Below are 16,812 nucleotides of genomic sequence, written 5' to 3' on the forward strand. Positions count from 1 at the left end.
AATTTTACAATAAATAAATTGACATATGAAAAAAAAAATGTAATTCCAATTATAATTCATTAAAGACACATTTAGGCAACTATTTTAAAAAGTACAAAGTGATTACCAGTTAGTAGTGAATTACAAAAGTTTTTCTTGGACACTACATTAATGTAACTGACTTTTTGCATTTGAATTTTGTGAATTTAATTTTTCTACATCAAATTAAGCTGACAAATTAATTGAATAAAAATTCAGTGTAAAAAATAAAACATTCAACATATAAAAATATTGTGTAAAAAAAATAATTTTAAGTTAAGTTAAAGTACCACTGATTGTCACAATGTAATCAAATGTTCCGCCCATACCTTTTTGAGTTTTTTTATAGTAAAGAATGAAAGAAATTGAGTGAGCCCTCTTGTCTACGGAGGGACAAAATTAAATAAATAAATGCATCTTAAAAAAATAATTACTTAAATGTGTAATTTTTAATCAAACGATTGAATAAATAATTAAAATCCTGAAATAATAAAATCATAATTTAATTATGAAACATCTAATTCATGAAGCAATGAAGTAAATAATTACTATATTAAATAATAAAATACAATTTTACAATAAATACATTTACATATGTTAAAAAAATAAAATTAAAAAAATAAAATTATAATTAATTTAGGACACATATAGGCAACGATTTAAAAAAGTACAAAGTGATTACCAGTTAGAAGGGAATTACGAAAGTTTTTCTTGGACACTGCATTTATGTAACTGACTTTTTGAATTTTGTGAATTTAATTTTTTGACATCAAATTAATTTCACAATCTAATTGAATAAAAATTCAGTGTAAAAAATAAAACATTCCACATATAAAAATTTTGTGTAAAAAAAAAATGTAATCAAATGTTCCTCCCATACCTTTTTGAGTTTTTTATAGTAAAGAATGAAAGAAATTGAGTGAACCCTCTTGTCTACGGAGGGCCAAATGGGACAAAGTTAAATAAATAAGTGCATCTTTAAATAAATAATTACTTAAAAGTGTCATTTTTAATCAAATGATTGAATGAATAATTAAAATCCTGAAATAATAAAATCATAATTTAATCATGAAATATCTAATCCATGAAGCAATTAAGTAAATAACTATTTAAAAAAGTACAAAGTGATTACCAGTTAGTAGTGAATTACAAAAGTTTTTCTTGGACACTGCATTTATGTAACTGACTTTTTGCGTTTGAATTTTGTGAATTGAATTTTTTGACATCAAATTATTTTCACAATCTAATTGAATAAAAATTCAGTGTAAAAAATAAAACATTCTGCGTACCGGTATATACATTTTGTGTTAAAAAAAAATGTAATCAAATGTTCCGCCCATACCTTTTTTGAATTTTTTATAGTAAAGAATGAAAGCAATTGAGTGAACCCTCTTGTCTACGGAGGGCCAAATGGAACACAATTAAATAAATAAATGCATCTTTAAATAAATAATTACTTAAATGTGTCATTTTTAATCAAATAATTGAATACATCATTAAATCTTGAAGTAATAAAATCCTAATTAAGCTGACAATTTAATTGAATAAGAATTCAGTGTATAAAAATGTAGTATATAAAAAAAAAACATTCAGTGTGTAAAAATAAAAAGTTATCCAATGTTCCCTTCCGCATTTCTGACATTTCCTTAAAGTTTCATCATAATGTGCCTTTTACTTTTTGAGTTATTTTGGGGGGAATGAAAGAAACAGAGTGAACAATCTCGTCAGTCACTAGCATACATACACACACACACACACACACACACACACACACACACACACACACACACACACACACACACACACACACACACAGACACACACACAGGCACACACAGGCACACACACACGCGTATACACACACACACACACGCACACACAGTGACTCATAACGTTAACGTAAGGTAACGTAGTAGAAATGATCCGCATCAACCCCAAAATATAATCAAATGTCTTTTTTTTATCCCATTTTGGACAGTTCCTAAAAATTAGATTAAAAATCCGCCCATATATTTTGGAGTTTTCTATAGTAAAGAATGAAATAAATTGAGTGAACCCTCTTGTCTATGGAGGGCCAAATTGGACACAATTTTATAAATTAATGCATCTTTAAATAAATAATTACTTAAATGTGTAATTTGTAATTCTCAATCAAATAATTGAATAAATCATTAAATCCTGAAATAATAAAATCATAATTTTGTCATGAAATATCTAATTCATGAAGCAATGAAGTAAATAATTACTTTATTAAATAAAAAAAATAAAATTTTACAATAAATAAATTGTCATAGGTAAAAAAAAAAAAATGTAATTCCAATTATAATTCATTAAGGACACGTTTGGGCAACTATTTAAAAAAATACAAAGTGATTACCAGTTAGTAGTGAATTACGAAAGTTTTTCTTGGACACTGCATTTATGTAACTGACTTTTTGCATTTGAATTTTGTGAATTGAATTTTTCTACATAAAATTAAGCTGAAAAATTAATTGAATAAAAATTCAGTGTTGGAAAAATGTTGGACTTTTAAAGAGGATGCAGGATCAAGTGACAGAAATTGACATTTTTGCATTAAAAATAAAACCATCAAAATCAATCTGCTTTTGTATAAAGTTAAGTTAGGTTAAATGAAATTATTATTATTATTATTATTATTATTATTATTATTCATCTTACGGTATATCAAAAATAATTTCAGCAAAATTGAATTGAAATATTGTCGGTGTGGCCCTCCAGCAGTGCTCAGGTTGCTCATGCGGCCCTCGGTAAAAAATGAATTGCCCACCCCTGCCTTATAATCAGGGGCGCCGAAAAGGGGGGGTAAAGGAGACGGATTCTAGGGGCCCATGATGGAGGGGGGCCCAGAGAGGCCCCTAATGATGATGAAATTATAATACAGAAAAAATAATGACACTGTGTTAGGGTAAAGATTCTTTTCATGGGGCCCAAAATCCCTAGCGGCGCCCCTGCTTATAATAATAGGGGAAGGGATCAAATTTAAAAGGGTTTCTCCCTGAAGCTGTTAGTAGAAGAAGTAGTCACGCACATGGAAGCCGACGTGGGCGTAGTCGGCGCCGTCCTGTTGTAGGCGCCAGTAGCGTGACGGTATGGACAGCAGCTCCCACTCGCCATCATTCATGAACTCCCTCTGATCAGTAGCGATGTCTTCGGCGTTCCTCCACAGAGCCAGGTCAATTTCCATCACTGGAGAAGAGAAGGAGGCGGGAAAAAGGAGGACGACGATGAGACCAAAGAAAGAAAAATGATAATGTTTTTTTTTTAGATGTTTTACGTCTCAGAATGTTTTCCGAATCAGCACCCCCCCGCGACCCCAAAAGGGATAATGGATGGATGGATGGAAAAACTCATCCCACTGGGTTGAGTTTTTCCTTGCCCTGATGTGGGATCTGAACCGAGGATGTCGTTGTGGCTTGTGCAGCCCTTTGAGACACTTGTGATTTAGGGCTATATAAATAAACATTGATTGATGGATAGTTGAAATACAATGTTAATAGGAAGTTAGCACTGTATTATATGATAATAATGCTGTCACGTGGGGGTCGCAGCTTGCTGCGGGGTTGTTCTTCCAACGCAAGATAGACGGCTCCGGACAACAGCGTGAAGGTAGGCTAGGATTTATTTAACATAAATCACGCACTACCGCGAACATAAACAATACAACAACAACAACAACAAAAAAGAGGCAAGCGTGCCTAAACGCAAGTGAGGCTAATCTTAAACAAAAACTAGGACATGGACATGGGAACTTACTTTGTCAAAACGAGACCTGAACCGGAGTGACATAACGACAGTGCAGGCAGGACGAGTGATGAACAAGGTATGCTTAAATAACAGTGACATGATTGGTGACAGGTGTGTGTGAGTCAAAACGTGAAACAGGTGCGTGACGTGACAGGTGAAAACTAATGGTTGCTATGGTGACCAGACAAGGGAGTGAAAAAGACAGAAACTAAACAAAACATGACTTAAAACAAAACATGATAATACAGACATGACAGAGCCCCTCCCTTAAGGACAGATACCAGATGTCCAAGAAAAAACTTAACAAAAGTCATGGGAGGGTGGGAGGGGGACATGGCGGTGGGTCGCCAGCCCAAGTGGCCCCGAATCCACCGAGGCAAAGTCAAGTGGCGGCGGCGAGTGGAACGCCGCTGCAGCAGGCGAGGCGGGCGCCCAGGGATTGGCCACATTCGTGGCCGACTGGGAGGTGGGCGCACTTGGCGTGGCGGGCGACCAGGTAGCGGCTATATCCGTGGCCGACGAGGAGGCAGGCGCGTCGTCATCGTGGCAGGTGTGGCTTGGCGTGGTGAGTCAGGCGGCGAAGCTCGGCGTGGCGCGTCAGGCGGCGAAGCTCGGCGTGGCGCGTCAGGCGGCGAAGTTCGGCGTGGGTCTTGGTCTTGGCGTGGGTCTTGGTCTTGGCATGGCAGGTCTTGGTCTTGGCATGGCGGGTCTTGGTCTTGGCATGGCGGGTCTTGGTCTTGGTCTAGGTCTTGGCATGGCGGGTCTTGGTCTTGGTCTTGGTCTTGGCATGGCGGGTCTTGGTCTTGGTCTTGGCATGGCGGGTCTTGGTCTTGGTCTTGGCATGGCGGGTCTTGGTCTTGGCGTGGAGGGTCTTGGTCTTGGACTTGTTGAGCTGGTACCGGAGCTTGGCGTCGTGGAGCTGGTACCGGAGCTTGGCGTCGTGGAGCTGGTACCGGAGCTTGGCGTCGTGGAGCTGGTACCGGAGCTTGACGTCGTGGAGCTGGTACCGGAGCTTGGCGTCGTGGAGCTGGTACCGGAACTTGGCGTCGTGGAGCTGGTACCGGAGCTTGGCGTCGTGGAGCTGGTACCGGAGCTTGGCGTCGTGGAGCTGGTACCGGAGCTTGGCGTCGTGGAGCTACTGGTGCAGGTGGAGGTGGTCTAGCTGGGGGTTGCGGCTTGGCATGGTAAAAGACTGGTGGTGGCGGCCGTGAGGGAGGCTGTGGCTTGACATGGTTAAGCTGAGGCACCCCACCAACACAGCTCCCGACCCCAGCCCCCCCCTCAAGGGGCGGATACCAGACGAGCTCCCTGCGGTCTGGAACTCTCTGTAGGGGTGGGCGGAGGAGGGCAGAAACTTCCCAATTAAATTGTCCAAATTGTCTATTCCCTACCCCCACTTTAGACTGGGTCTGAAAAAATCTAAATTTAGAGACAATTTTCTCAAAAGGATTTTTCTTTGAAACAAAGTCCATAGTGGGCGGCTGACAGAGGGTGTAAATAGACTCAAAAAAAAATCTTGGTTTCTGACGTCATCACCAGTGGGCGGGATGACGTCATCAGCACGGGTCTCCTGCGGCGGGAAGGAAGAATGGGCTGGTTGAGGAATCTTGTTGTCCGTGGGAGGGTTTTGGGGGAACGACGCGTCATGCTGGCAAGAAAAAGCCTTTCTGGTTGGCTTCCAGCTTTGCCAGCGCGTCTCCATCACCTCCTCGTGGCCGGTCTGCGGAAGAACGTCTGCTGCCTGCATTCTGTCACGTGGCGGTCGCAGCTTGCTGCGGGGTTGTTCTTCCAACGCAAGATAGACGGCTCCGGACAACAGCGTGAAGGTAGGCTAGGATTTATTTAACATAAATCACGCACTACCGCGAACATAAACAATACAACAACAACAACAACAACAAAAAGAGGCAAGCGTGCCTAAAACGCAAGTGAGGCTAATCTTAAACAAAAACTAGGACATGGACATGGGAACTTACTTTGTCAAAACGAGACCTGAACCGGAGTGACATAACGACAGTGCAGGCAGGACGAGTGATGAACAAGGTATGCTTAAATAACAGTGACATGATTGGTGACAGGTGTGTGTGAGTCAAAACGTGAAACAGGTGCGTGACGTGACAGGTGAAAACTAATGGTTGCTATGGTGACCAGACAAGGGAGTGAAAAAGACAGAAACTAAACAAAACATGACTTAAAACAAAACATGATAATACAGACATGACAAATGCAAGGTGTAGACTATGAGCGCAACAATATTTTGGATGAATATGATTACTTTGCGGTGTACTTTCTGGTCCTCTTTGTCATTATTATCATTATTATTGTCGCCATTTTGTGCAGCATTTCTTTACTATGCAACGATTTGAAATTGTTACTATTATCGTGACCAAAATGATCACAGTTATTATCGTGGTTAAATGTGCTTAAAAATGTGCTATCATTTTTTTTTTCAATAACTACAATAAATAGTAGGGGTGTAAAAAAAAAAAAAATAATTTAATGAATCCCGATTCTTACTTGTAAAGATTTTTAATTGATTTTTAAAAAATCTATTAAAATATATATATATATTTTTTTAACCCTGTAACACCCCTTGTTGTAAAATTACAACGTTACCTTTAACCATCCTAAAAAACAATCTGTTAGATATATTTATTTATTTTTACCACATTTACATAGTCATTGGGTCCTATTGTTCAGTCTCACAAGGCTATTGGATCGTACATTTGTTTATAAGTCACGCCTTCTGGCCATGAATTCACACAACCTCTCAAGGTTTCCTTCGAACAAAATCTATTTGTTTCATTGGACTGGATTCATCAGATTCAAGTAATTAAAATATATTTTATATATTGTTTTGGTTGTTATTACAATGTCTAGAGCATGTGCATATGTAGTTATTGTGGAACAGATGCATCAAATTTCATTTAGAGCTTGTTATATAATTGTTGCAATTATACAACACTGGGTGAATGTGGTAGTCAAATAGCTGGCTTGTTGCAGTGGGCTCAAACAGGTTGTATTCCCTCCACTACATCCCTGCCTGAAGTATTTTCTCTATACATGGATAGTATACATTCTACAGACGTTTTACAGACGACAGGGACTGCTTTTAGGACTTTCACCACCAATGAAAGTGTTCGCGACCAATGTCATGACAAGAAAAAAAGGTGGAAAAGCATTTTTTAAGAGTTTTATCTTGTTTCATATTTTTTATATTTGTAATAAATTACTTCATAAAAATATAACTAATGTGTGATTATTGTTAATGGTATACAGGTAAAAGCCAGTAAATTAGAATATTTTGAAAAACTTGATTTATTTCAGTAAATGCATTCAAAAGGTGTAACTTGTACATTATATTTATTCATTGCACACAGACTGATGCATTCAAATGTTTATTTCATTTAATTTTGATGATTTGAAGTGGCAACAAATGAAAATCCAAAATTCCGTGTGTCACAAAATTAGAATATTACTTAAGGCTAATACAAAAAAGGGATTTGTAGAAATGTTGGCCAACTGAAAAGTATGAAAATGAAAAATATGAGCATGTACAATACTCAATACTTGGTTGGAGCTCCTTTTGCCTCAATTACTGCGTTAATGCGGCGTGGCATGGAGTCGATGAGTTTCTGGCACTGCTCAGGTGTTATGAGAGCCCAGGTTGCTCTGATAGTGGCCTTCAACTCTTCTGCGTTTTTGGGTCTGGCATTCTGCATCTTCCTTTTCACAATACCCCACAGATTTTCTATGGGGCTAAGGTCAGGGGAGTTGGCGGGCCAATTTAGAACAGAAATACCATGGTCCGTAAACCAGGCACGGGTAGATTTTGCGCTGTGTGCAGGCGCCAAGTCCTGTTGGAACTTGAAATCTCCATCTCCATAGAGCAGGTCAGCAGCAGGAAGCATGAAGTGCTCTAAAACTTGCTGGTAGACGGCTGCGTTGACCCTGGATCTCAGGAAACAGAGTGGACCGACACCAGCAGATGACATGGCACCCCAAACCATCACTGATGGTGGAAACTTTACACTAGACTTCAGGCAACGTGGATCCTGTGCCTCTCCTGTCTTCCTCCAGACTCTGGGACCTCGATTTCCAAAGGAAATGCAAAATTTGCATGGTTGGGTGATGGTTTGGGGTGCCATGTCATCTGCTGGTGTCGGTCCACTCTGTTTCCTGAGATCCAGGGTCAACGCAGCCGTCTACCAGCAAGTTTTAGAGCACTTCATGCTTCCTGCTGCTGACCTGCTCTATGGAGATGGAGATTTCAAGTTCCAACAGGACTTGGCGCCTGCACACAGCGCAAAATCTACCCGTGCCTGGTTTATGGACCATGGTATTTCTGTTCTAAATTGGCCCGCCAACTCCCCTGACCTTAGCCCCATAGAAAATCTGTGGGGTATTGTGAAAAGGAAGATGCAGAATGCCAGACCCAAAAACGCAGAAGAGTTGAAGGCCACTATCAGAGCAACCTGGGCTCTCATAACACCTGAGCAGTGCCAGAAACTCATCGACTCCATGCCACGCCGCATTAACGCAGTAATTGAGGCAAAAGGAGCTCCAACCAAGTATTGAGTATTGTACATGCTCATATTTTTCATTTTCATACTTTTCAGTTGGCCAACATTTCTACAAATCCCTTTTTTGTATTAGCCTTAAGTAATATTCTAATTTTGTGACACACGGAATTTTGGATTTTCATTTGTTGCCACTTCAAATCATCAAAATTAAATGAAATAAACATTTGAATGCATCAGTCTGTGTGCAATGAATAAATATAATGTACAAGTTACACCTTTTGAATGCAATTACTGAAATAAATCAAGTTTTTCAAAATATTCTAATTTACTGGCTTTTACCTGTATATCGTTATGGGGCTAAGTAAGCAATCAACCCTGCAAATGAACCCTTAGTTGTTCAGACAACGTGAGTACAAATACAGAAATTCTGCTTCCATCAAAGCCCAATGTTGCAATATTACAACATTTCTCTAAAAACATACATAAACTTTTTTTTTTTTTTCACTTTTCAATTTCTGCATCAAATGCCTCCTACAACAACATCTGAAAGGTCAATTTTTTTTTTTGAAGTTATTCTATATTTGGGTCTGTCCTTTGCCATTCAGGCAAATCAATTAGTTCATGTATATGCCAATATCTGCTTTACAGATTTACTTTGGAAAAGAGAAGTGTTAGACACTTTTATGTTGCCTTTTTTGTATTTGACTTTATTAAATCCATCCATCCATTTTCTACCGCTTGTCCCTTGATTTGGTATAATTTTATTTAGTTTCTTTTAAGCGATATAAAAAATGATCAGACCTGTTTATGGAGGAATGTAGTTAATCATAGAACTAGCAACCAACGTTATTAAAAAGTATTGATTTTGAAATGAGAATCGCTTTGAATTGAGAATCGATTATGAATCAAATCATTACCCCCAAGAATCGAATCGAATTATGTGGTGCCCAAAGATTCACAGCCCTAATAAATAGACACGCTTAGAAAAGCCAGTATTTTGAATGTTTTGTGTTTCTCATGACCGTGTTTTTTTCTTAGTATTTTATCTGTTTTAATGGTTAAGCTTTTATTGTTTTAAATATTAGTTTGTGGGTTTATTTCAACGAAAAGTGTGTCTCAAATACAAAACCCAAAACCAGTGAAGTTGGCCCGTTGTGTAATTCGTAGATATAAACAGAATGCAATGATTTGCAAATCCTTTTCAAATCATATTCAATTGAATAGACTGCAAAGACAAAATATTTAATGTTTGAACTGAAAAACTTTTCTTTTTTTTTGCAAATAATCATTAACTTAGAATTTAATGGCAACAACACATTGCAAAAAAGTAGCACAGGGGCATTTTTACCACTGTGTTACATGGCCTTTCCTTCTAACAACACTCAGTAAACGTTTGGGAACTGAGGAGACCAATTTTTGAAGCTTTTCAGGTGGAATTATTTCCCATTCTTGCTTGATGTACAGCTTAAGTTGTTCAACAGTCCGGGGTCTCCGTTGTGGTATTTTACGCATCATAATGCGCAACACATTTTCAATGGGAGACAGTTCTGGACTACAGGCAGGCCAGTCTAGTACCCGCACTCTTTTACTACGAAGCCACGCTGTTGTAACACGTGGCTTGGCATTGTCTTGCTGAAATAAGCAGGGGCGTCCATTATAACTTTGCTTGGATGGCAACATATGTTGTTCCAAAACCTGTATGTACCTTTCAGCATTAATGGTGCCTTTGAAGATGTGTAAGTTACCCATTCCTTGGGCACTAAAACACCCCCATACCATCACAGATGCTGGCTTTTGAACTTTGCGCCTACAACAGTCCGGATGGTTCTTTTCCTCTTTGGTCCGGAGGACACAACGTCCACAGTTTCCAAAAACAATTTGAAATGTGGACTCGTCACACCACAGAACACTTTTCCACGTTGCATCAGTCCATCTTAGATGAGCTCGGGCCCAGCCTGGGTGTTGTTGATAAATGGCTTTCGGTTTACATAGTAGAGTTTTAACTTGCACTTACAGATGTAGCGACCAACAGTAGTTACTGACAGTGGTTTTCTGAAGTGTCCCTGAACCCATGTGGTGATATCCTTTACACACGGATGTCGGTTTTTGATGCAGTACCGCCTGAGGGATCGAAGGTCACGGGCATTCAATATTGGTTTTCAGCCTTCCTGCTTACGTGCAGTGATTTATCCAGATTCTCTGAACCTTTTGATGATTTTACAGACCGTAGATGGTGAAATCCCTAAATTCCTTGCAATAGCTGGTTGAGAAATGTTGTTCTTAAACTGTTGGACAATTTGCTCACGCATTTGTTGACAAAGTGGTGACCCTCGCCCCATCCTTGTTTGTGAATGACTGAGCATTTTAATGGAAGCTGCTTTTAATTTAAAACGGTTATACAGACCGTCAGCAGTTTTAGCGCGCTTATCGTTAATACGGTTTATCGTTAATACGGTTTATCGTTGCATCCCTAATCGCACTGTATTCTATTTAGGGCTTCATGACCGCCAACGGCACCCTAACGTAAGTGGCCTTGCAAAATAAAATGTAAACAAATACACGCACACAAAAAAGCAAAACAATCCCAGTTGAGTACCGTATTTTTCGGAGTATAAGTCGCACCGGAGTATAAGTCGCACCTGCCGAAAATGCATAATAAAGAAGGAAAAAACATATATAAGTCGCATTTTGGGGGGAAATTTATTTGATAAAACCCAACAGCAAGAATAGACATTTGAAAGGCAATTTAAAATAAATAAAGAATAGTGAACAACAGGCTGAATAAGTGTACGTTATATGAGGCATAAATAACCAACTGGTATGTTAACGTAACATATTATGGTAAGAGTCATTCAAATAACTATAACATATAGAACATGCTATACGTTTACCAAACAATCTGTCACTCCTAATCGCTAAATCCCATGAAATCTTATACGTCTAGTCTCTTACGTGAATGAGATAAATAACATTATTTGATATTTTACGGTAATGTGTTAATATTTTCACACATAAGTCGCTCCTGAGTATAAGTCGCACCCCCGGACAAACTATGAAAAAAACTGCGACTTATAGTCCGAAAAATACGGTTACTGAATATCACAATATAGTCATTTTCTATATCGCACAGAGACAAACCCGCGATATATCGAGTATATCGATATATCGCCCAGCCCTATCCTTGCGTCATTCGCAATAAATCAGAAAGTAGCATGCTAGCTAACACATGAGAAACCCTAAACTGGACAACCCTCTTCGGCAGGTAAAGTCTCCTTCTTGGAGAATCATTGAAAAATCATTAAAAATAAGCAGTTTTCATTTTAATTTGTGACATTTGGTGACTTTAAAACCCTGGTGCATACCAAAACGCGACTATGGCGTAACATTACCGTATTTTTCGGAGTATAAGTCGCGCCGGAGTATAAGTCTCACCGGCCGAAAATGCATAATAAAGAAGGGAAAAAAACATATATAAGTCGCATTTTTTGGGGAAATTTATTTGATAAAACCCAACACCAATAATAGACATTTGAAAGGCAATTTGAAATAAATAAAGAATAGTGAGAGTAAGAGTCATTCAAATAACTATAACATATAGAACATGCTATACGTTTACCAAACAATCTGTCACTCCTGATCGCTAAATCCCATGAAATCTTATACGTCTCGTCTCTTACGTGAATGAGCTAAATAATATTATTTCATATTTTACGGTAACGTGTTAATAATTTCACACATAAGTCGCTCCTGAGTATAAGTCGCAGCCCCGGCCAAACTATGAAAAAAACTGCGACTTATAGTCCGAAAAATACGGTATTTGTATCTAATGTAGGCATTTGTCAGCCAACAATGTTTCAGTTAAACCAACACAGTGCGCCACAGAGGACTTTGCGAACGGCTTGGGGAAATTTGTCGTTGTGTTCTTATCAGTGACGGAGCAGGAAGAGGCTAGGACACCTGAATGGAGCCAGCTGCGGAAGGTGAGGCTGCAGTTCTGCTTGTCGAAGGGGAAGGCGTACATCTCCAGGCTGCAGGCCAGCACCACCTGCATGGGCCGGTAGTTCTTCACCCAGCCCGAGGAGTTGACGTAGACGTACGGGATGGGCGCGGACGTGCCCTCGTCCACGCTGCACAAGCACACGAAAGGCAAATGAAGGTCGGGGTACGACTCACCGAGTGGTCACGGGGGGTGTAGACGTACAACTCACTGACGATGATGTCGGGTACCCAGATGGCGTCGGAAGACAGGGAAATCTCCTTGATGCCGTCAAATTCCTCCGGGTCCCAAACCAGGAACTCATCAGCCCAGATCTACGGAAGCAATTTGCCAAAATCCTTCACGTCGTACAGTAGGGGTGTCCAAAGTGTGGACCGGGGGCCGATTGCAACCCGCAGCTCGGGAAAAAAAACAGTAAAAATGTAAGAAAAAAGAGCAAAAAGACTTAATGTAATGAAAAAAAGCTGAAATGTTTGTACTAATTATTATTAATAACATAAGTTGTCACTTATAACGCAAAGTTATGTCTTTAAATGATCTGATCTAAAATCTGATCTAAAATCTTAGAAATTCTCGAAATTAAAATAAAATAAAAACCAAGTAGTCAGTTGAAAAATAAAATAAAGAAAATAATACTATTAACTAATAAATGTATGAATTTGAAAAATTACAACAACTTAAATAATAAACATTGTTAAAAGTATAACTGAACATTAATATAATCATAAAGCAGAATTTTGGACACACTAGGTTGTGCAGTTACACAATCGTAATGGTATTATTATAATTGTCATTATTATCAACATTATATTCGTACAGGAAAATGTCCACAAAATATTGTTAAAAATAAAAACAACAGTAAAAATGCAAGAAAAAAGCAAAAATATGTACTGTAATGCAATGTGAAAAAGATGAAATGTTGATACTAATTGTTGATAATAATATACGTTGTCACTCGTAACACAAAGCCGACACAAAGTTTTGTCTTTAAATGCTGAATATATAAAATATATAGAATATAAAATATTACAAGCTCTAGAAATTAAAATAAAATAAAAACTAAACCGTCAGTTAAGAAATTAAATAAACCAAGAAAATAATACTATTACCTAATTAATTATTGAATTTGAAAAATTACAACAACGGAAATTATAAACGCTGTTAAGAGTGTAACTAAACATTCCAGTTTTCGTAAAGCAGAATATTTGACGCCCCATGTTGTGCAGTTACACAATCGTAACGTTCTTGTTATCATTGTCATTATTATTATCATTATTATATTCATACAGGGAAATGCCCACAACATACTGTTGAAAAAAACAACAGTAAAATTAAAGGAAAAAAAGAGCAAAAAGATACAATTTTGATACTAATTTATAATAATAATGTACTTTGTCACTTATAACACAAAGCCAGGTCTTTAAATGCTGAATATATGATGTTTAATTTTTTTTTACAAAAAGTTTGGACGCCCCTGAACTAAAATATTAGAAGCTCTCGAAATTAAAATAAAATAAAAATACAAACTAAGTAGTCAGTTAAAAAATTAAATAAACAAACAAAATAATGCTATTAACTAATGAAGTAATGAATTTGAAAAAATTACAACTCAAATAACAACATTGTTAAAAGTTTTTACAAAATGTTGACACTCTAGGTTGTGCAGTTACACAATCGTAATGGTATTATTATCATTGTCAAAAATGTAAGAAAATGAGCAAAAAGATGTACAGTGACACAATGTGAAAATCGGGATACTAATTGTTATTAATAATATACTTTGTCACCTTTAACACGAAGCTGACACAACGTTTTGTCTTTAAATAAACATGTTTATGCATTTTTTGAGTATGCGGCCCCTGGTGGAAAACTTTTGAACAACCCTGTCGTACTGTATTTACAGTTTTTCATGCCGTACCTGTCTATACCAAATACTTGTGGTCACAGTCTGGGTTTTTCCGTCCTGAAACGAGAAAAAAACGGCTTTGAGTTTATTATATATATGTTTGGGTTCTTTGTCTGCTTTTACGTGGACTTTACCACGTCCAGGATGGACTGTAGGATGAGGTCAACGTAGACGGTGGTCGCGCTGGTCCAGTTGTGAACGGGGCGGACTCCGCAGTCATACTTCCTCAGGAGGGTTCTGGTCAGCTGATTCAAAGCCGATCTTTGCGGCTTCTCCGGGACACTCTCAGCCAGATGGCCTCCTACTGGATCACCACAGTGGGATTTATACATTAAGCCAGTTTTTTGTCCCGAGACCCCTTCCCACCCTGTATGGGTCCAGTCCAGCTAAAATGTAATCTCCCATCACTGCAGTATAGACTTTTTCATGCTGGAGCAAGTGTTGTTTCGGGGTTTTGGGTGATGTCCCATTAGGGACCCCTGTCTTATCTGGGAGACGACGTCCACTGCTGTGGACATTTGTGTTTTGCATAACAGGGCTTTTTTTCAAAAATATGACGAAATAAATAGACCAAAAACTATTTAGGCAGGGACCGCAGACCTCTGCCAGACCCTAACTCTCAAGAGTAAAGTAAGTCCTGAATCTAGACGTGATCTGGATCAGCCCCAAAATGTAATCATTTGTTCCTTATCCCATTTCCTGAAAGTTTCAGCAAAATGTGCTCATAACCAGAGGTGTGGACTCGAGTCACATGACTTGGACTCGAGTCAGACTCGAGTCATGAATTTGATGACTTTAGACTCGACTTGACAAAATGTAAAAAGACTTGCAACTCGACTTAGACTTTAACATCAATGACTTGTGACTTCACTTGGACTTGAGCCTTTTGAATTGACATGACTTGACATGACTTGCTACTTTCCCCAAAACCCAAAGATGAAAAAGTTATTCGGGAGCGCTCCGTATTTTTCATTGTGTACTTGTCTATCAGCGTTGCGTGTGTCAGCTGGTGTGGTCTCAGTACAACAGCCAATCAAATTAGATCTACTTTGTTTTCATCACACAGCATTCATCCAATCAAATTGCAGGACAACCAACGAAGAAGACATGTCCAAACCACACGCCAGTGAACAAAAAATGATACCTAAAATAATTTTGTTTGGGTATAAAAATTACGAGGTGGTCAACACAAAACGGTTTGCAGTATGCAACACATGCGGTTCGAAAATTACTGATGGAGAGGCAACAACTTCCAACTTCGTCCGGCATTTGAAGTTGCACAAAGAACGGTAAGTTTTGAATGTAAGATAACGTTTATTGGCTAAGTAACGTGACTTTTATTTGCTGTGTAGTTAAATCAGTGAGGCTGTAAACTCACTGCTAACGTTATAACGTTATTGCAAACACGGGAATCTGTTGCAGTTCACTACCTTATTCATACTTTTTGTTCAGTGATTTTTTTTAAGCAGGGTTACGTTAGTCAATATATCACACGTAACGTTAGACGGCGGTCAGCAGCACCGCGTATTTTAGCCACCTAAAAAAAGACAAAAATAGTAAAATAAAGGTCAGTTAAAATGTATACTATATTATGAATATGTGTACCGTTTTAGCTAGCTTTCTGACATACTGTTGGTTGTTTACCTCAGTGGTCCCCAACCACCGGGCCGCGGCCCGGTACTGGTCCGTGGATCGATTGGTATCGGGCCGCACAAGAAATAATTTTTTTTTCTTTCTTTTTTTAATTAAATCAACATAAAAAACACAAGATACACTTACAAGTAGTGCACCAACCCAAAACAACTCTCTCCCCCCTTTTGTTCTGGGCATTGAACATGAAGACTCTTCCTTCACTGTTCCGAGTGGCCATGAGAGTCTTGGCAGTGCCTGCCTCCAGTGCTCCAGTGGAGCGAGTTTTCAGCCATGGTGGCATCATACTACGCCCCCATCGTGCACAAATGACTGACAGACTCTTGGCTAATTTGGTCTTTTGCAAATGCAATGCAGCATAGGGCCCTGACATATAAAAAGTACAACTTTTTTGTTATGTTCACGTATATGTCATGTTTTTTCAATGTTAACACTTTTGTACAAATAAGTACATTTGCACTTTATTTTTCAATGTGTTTGTTCTGTAAAGGAATGAGTTAATGTTTAAAATGACTGGTTAATAGTGCTATTATAAAGTGCAATGTCAGCACAATTTTCTTTCCTGCAATTTAAAATGCACTTGTTTTAATAAATAAATACAGCGTTTGAAAAGCATACACAATCTGTGTTAATATATTAGTCTGTGGTTAAAAGGACTTGAAAGGACTCGAAACTCAAAATGCAGGACTTAGGACTTGACTTGAGACTTTCCAGTCTTGACTTTGGACTTGACTCGGGGCTTGCCTGTCTTGACTCGGGACTTGACTCGGACTTGAGGGCAAAGACTTGAGACTTACTTGTGACTTGCAAAACAATGACTTGGTCCCACCTCTGCTCATAACCTTTTGAGCAACAGCTCAAGTGAAGCCTTTTGACAGTCATCCACAGTCTTTGTCTCTGTGGGTGGAGGCGGGGAAGCTAATATACACACTCATAACGTAAACGCAAGGTGA

General features: G+C 38.5%; 1 protein-coding gene across 1 annotated transcript in view; it reads right to left on the minus strand.

The window, feature by feature from the left end:
- LOC133607258 (5-hydroxytryptamine receptor 3B-like) overlaps positions 1 to 14,541 on the minus strand; it is a 33,622-nt gene extending 19,081 nt beyond the window's left edge. Inside the window, exons 1-5 of the mRNA XM_061961741.2 lie at positions 14,344 to 14,541; positions 14,222 to 14,266; positions 12,508 to 12,617; positions 12,264 to 12,433; positions 3,068 to 3,225 (exon numbers count right to left, since the gene is read on the minus strand). Coding sequence (XP_061817725.2) covers positions 3,068 to 3,225; positions 12,264 to 12,433; positions 12,508 to 12,617; positions 14,222 to 14,266; positions 14,344 to 14,541 — 681 coding nt within the window. The remainder of the gene's footprint in view (positions 1 to 3,067; positions 3,226 to 12,263; positions 12,434 to 12,507; positions 12,618 to 14,221; positions 14,267 to 14,343) is intronic.
- Positions 14,542 to 16,812: the final 2,271 nt, after the last annotated feature.

The sequence above is a fragment of the Nerophis lumbriciformis genome, linkage group LG09 (assembly GCF_033978685.3).
Source record: "Nerophis lumbriciformis linkage group LG09, RoL_Nlum_v2.1, whole genome shotgun sequence".
Classification (NCBI taxonomy): domain Eukaryota; kingdom Metazoa; phylum Chordata; class Actinopteri; order Syngnathiformes; family Syngnathidae; genus Nerophis; species Nerophis lumbriciformis.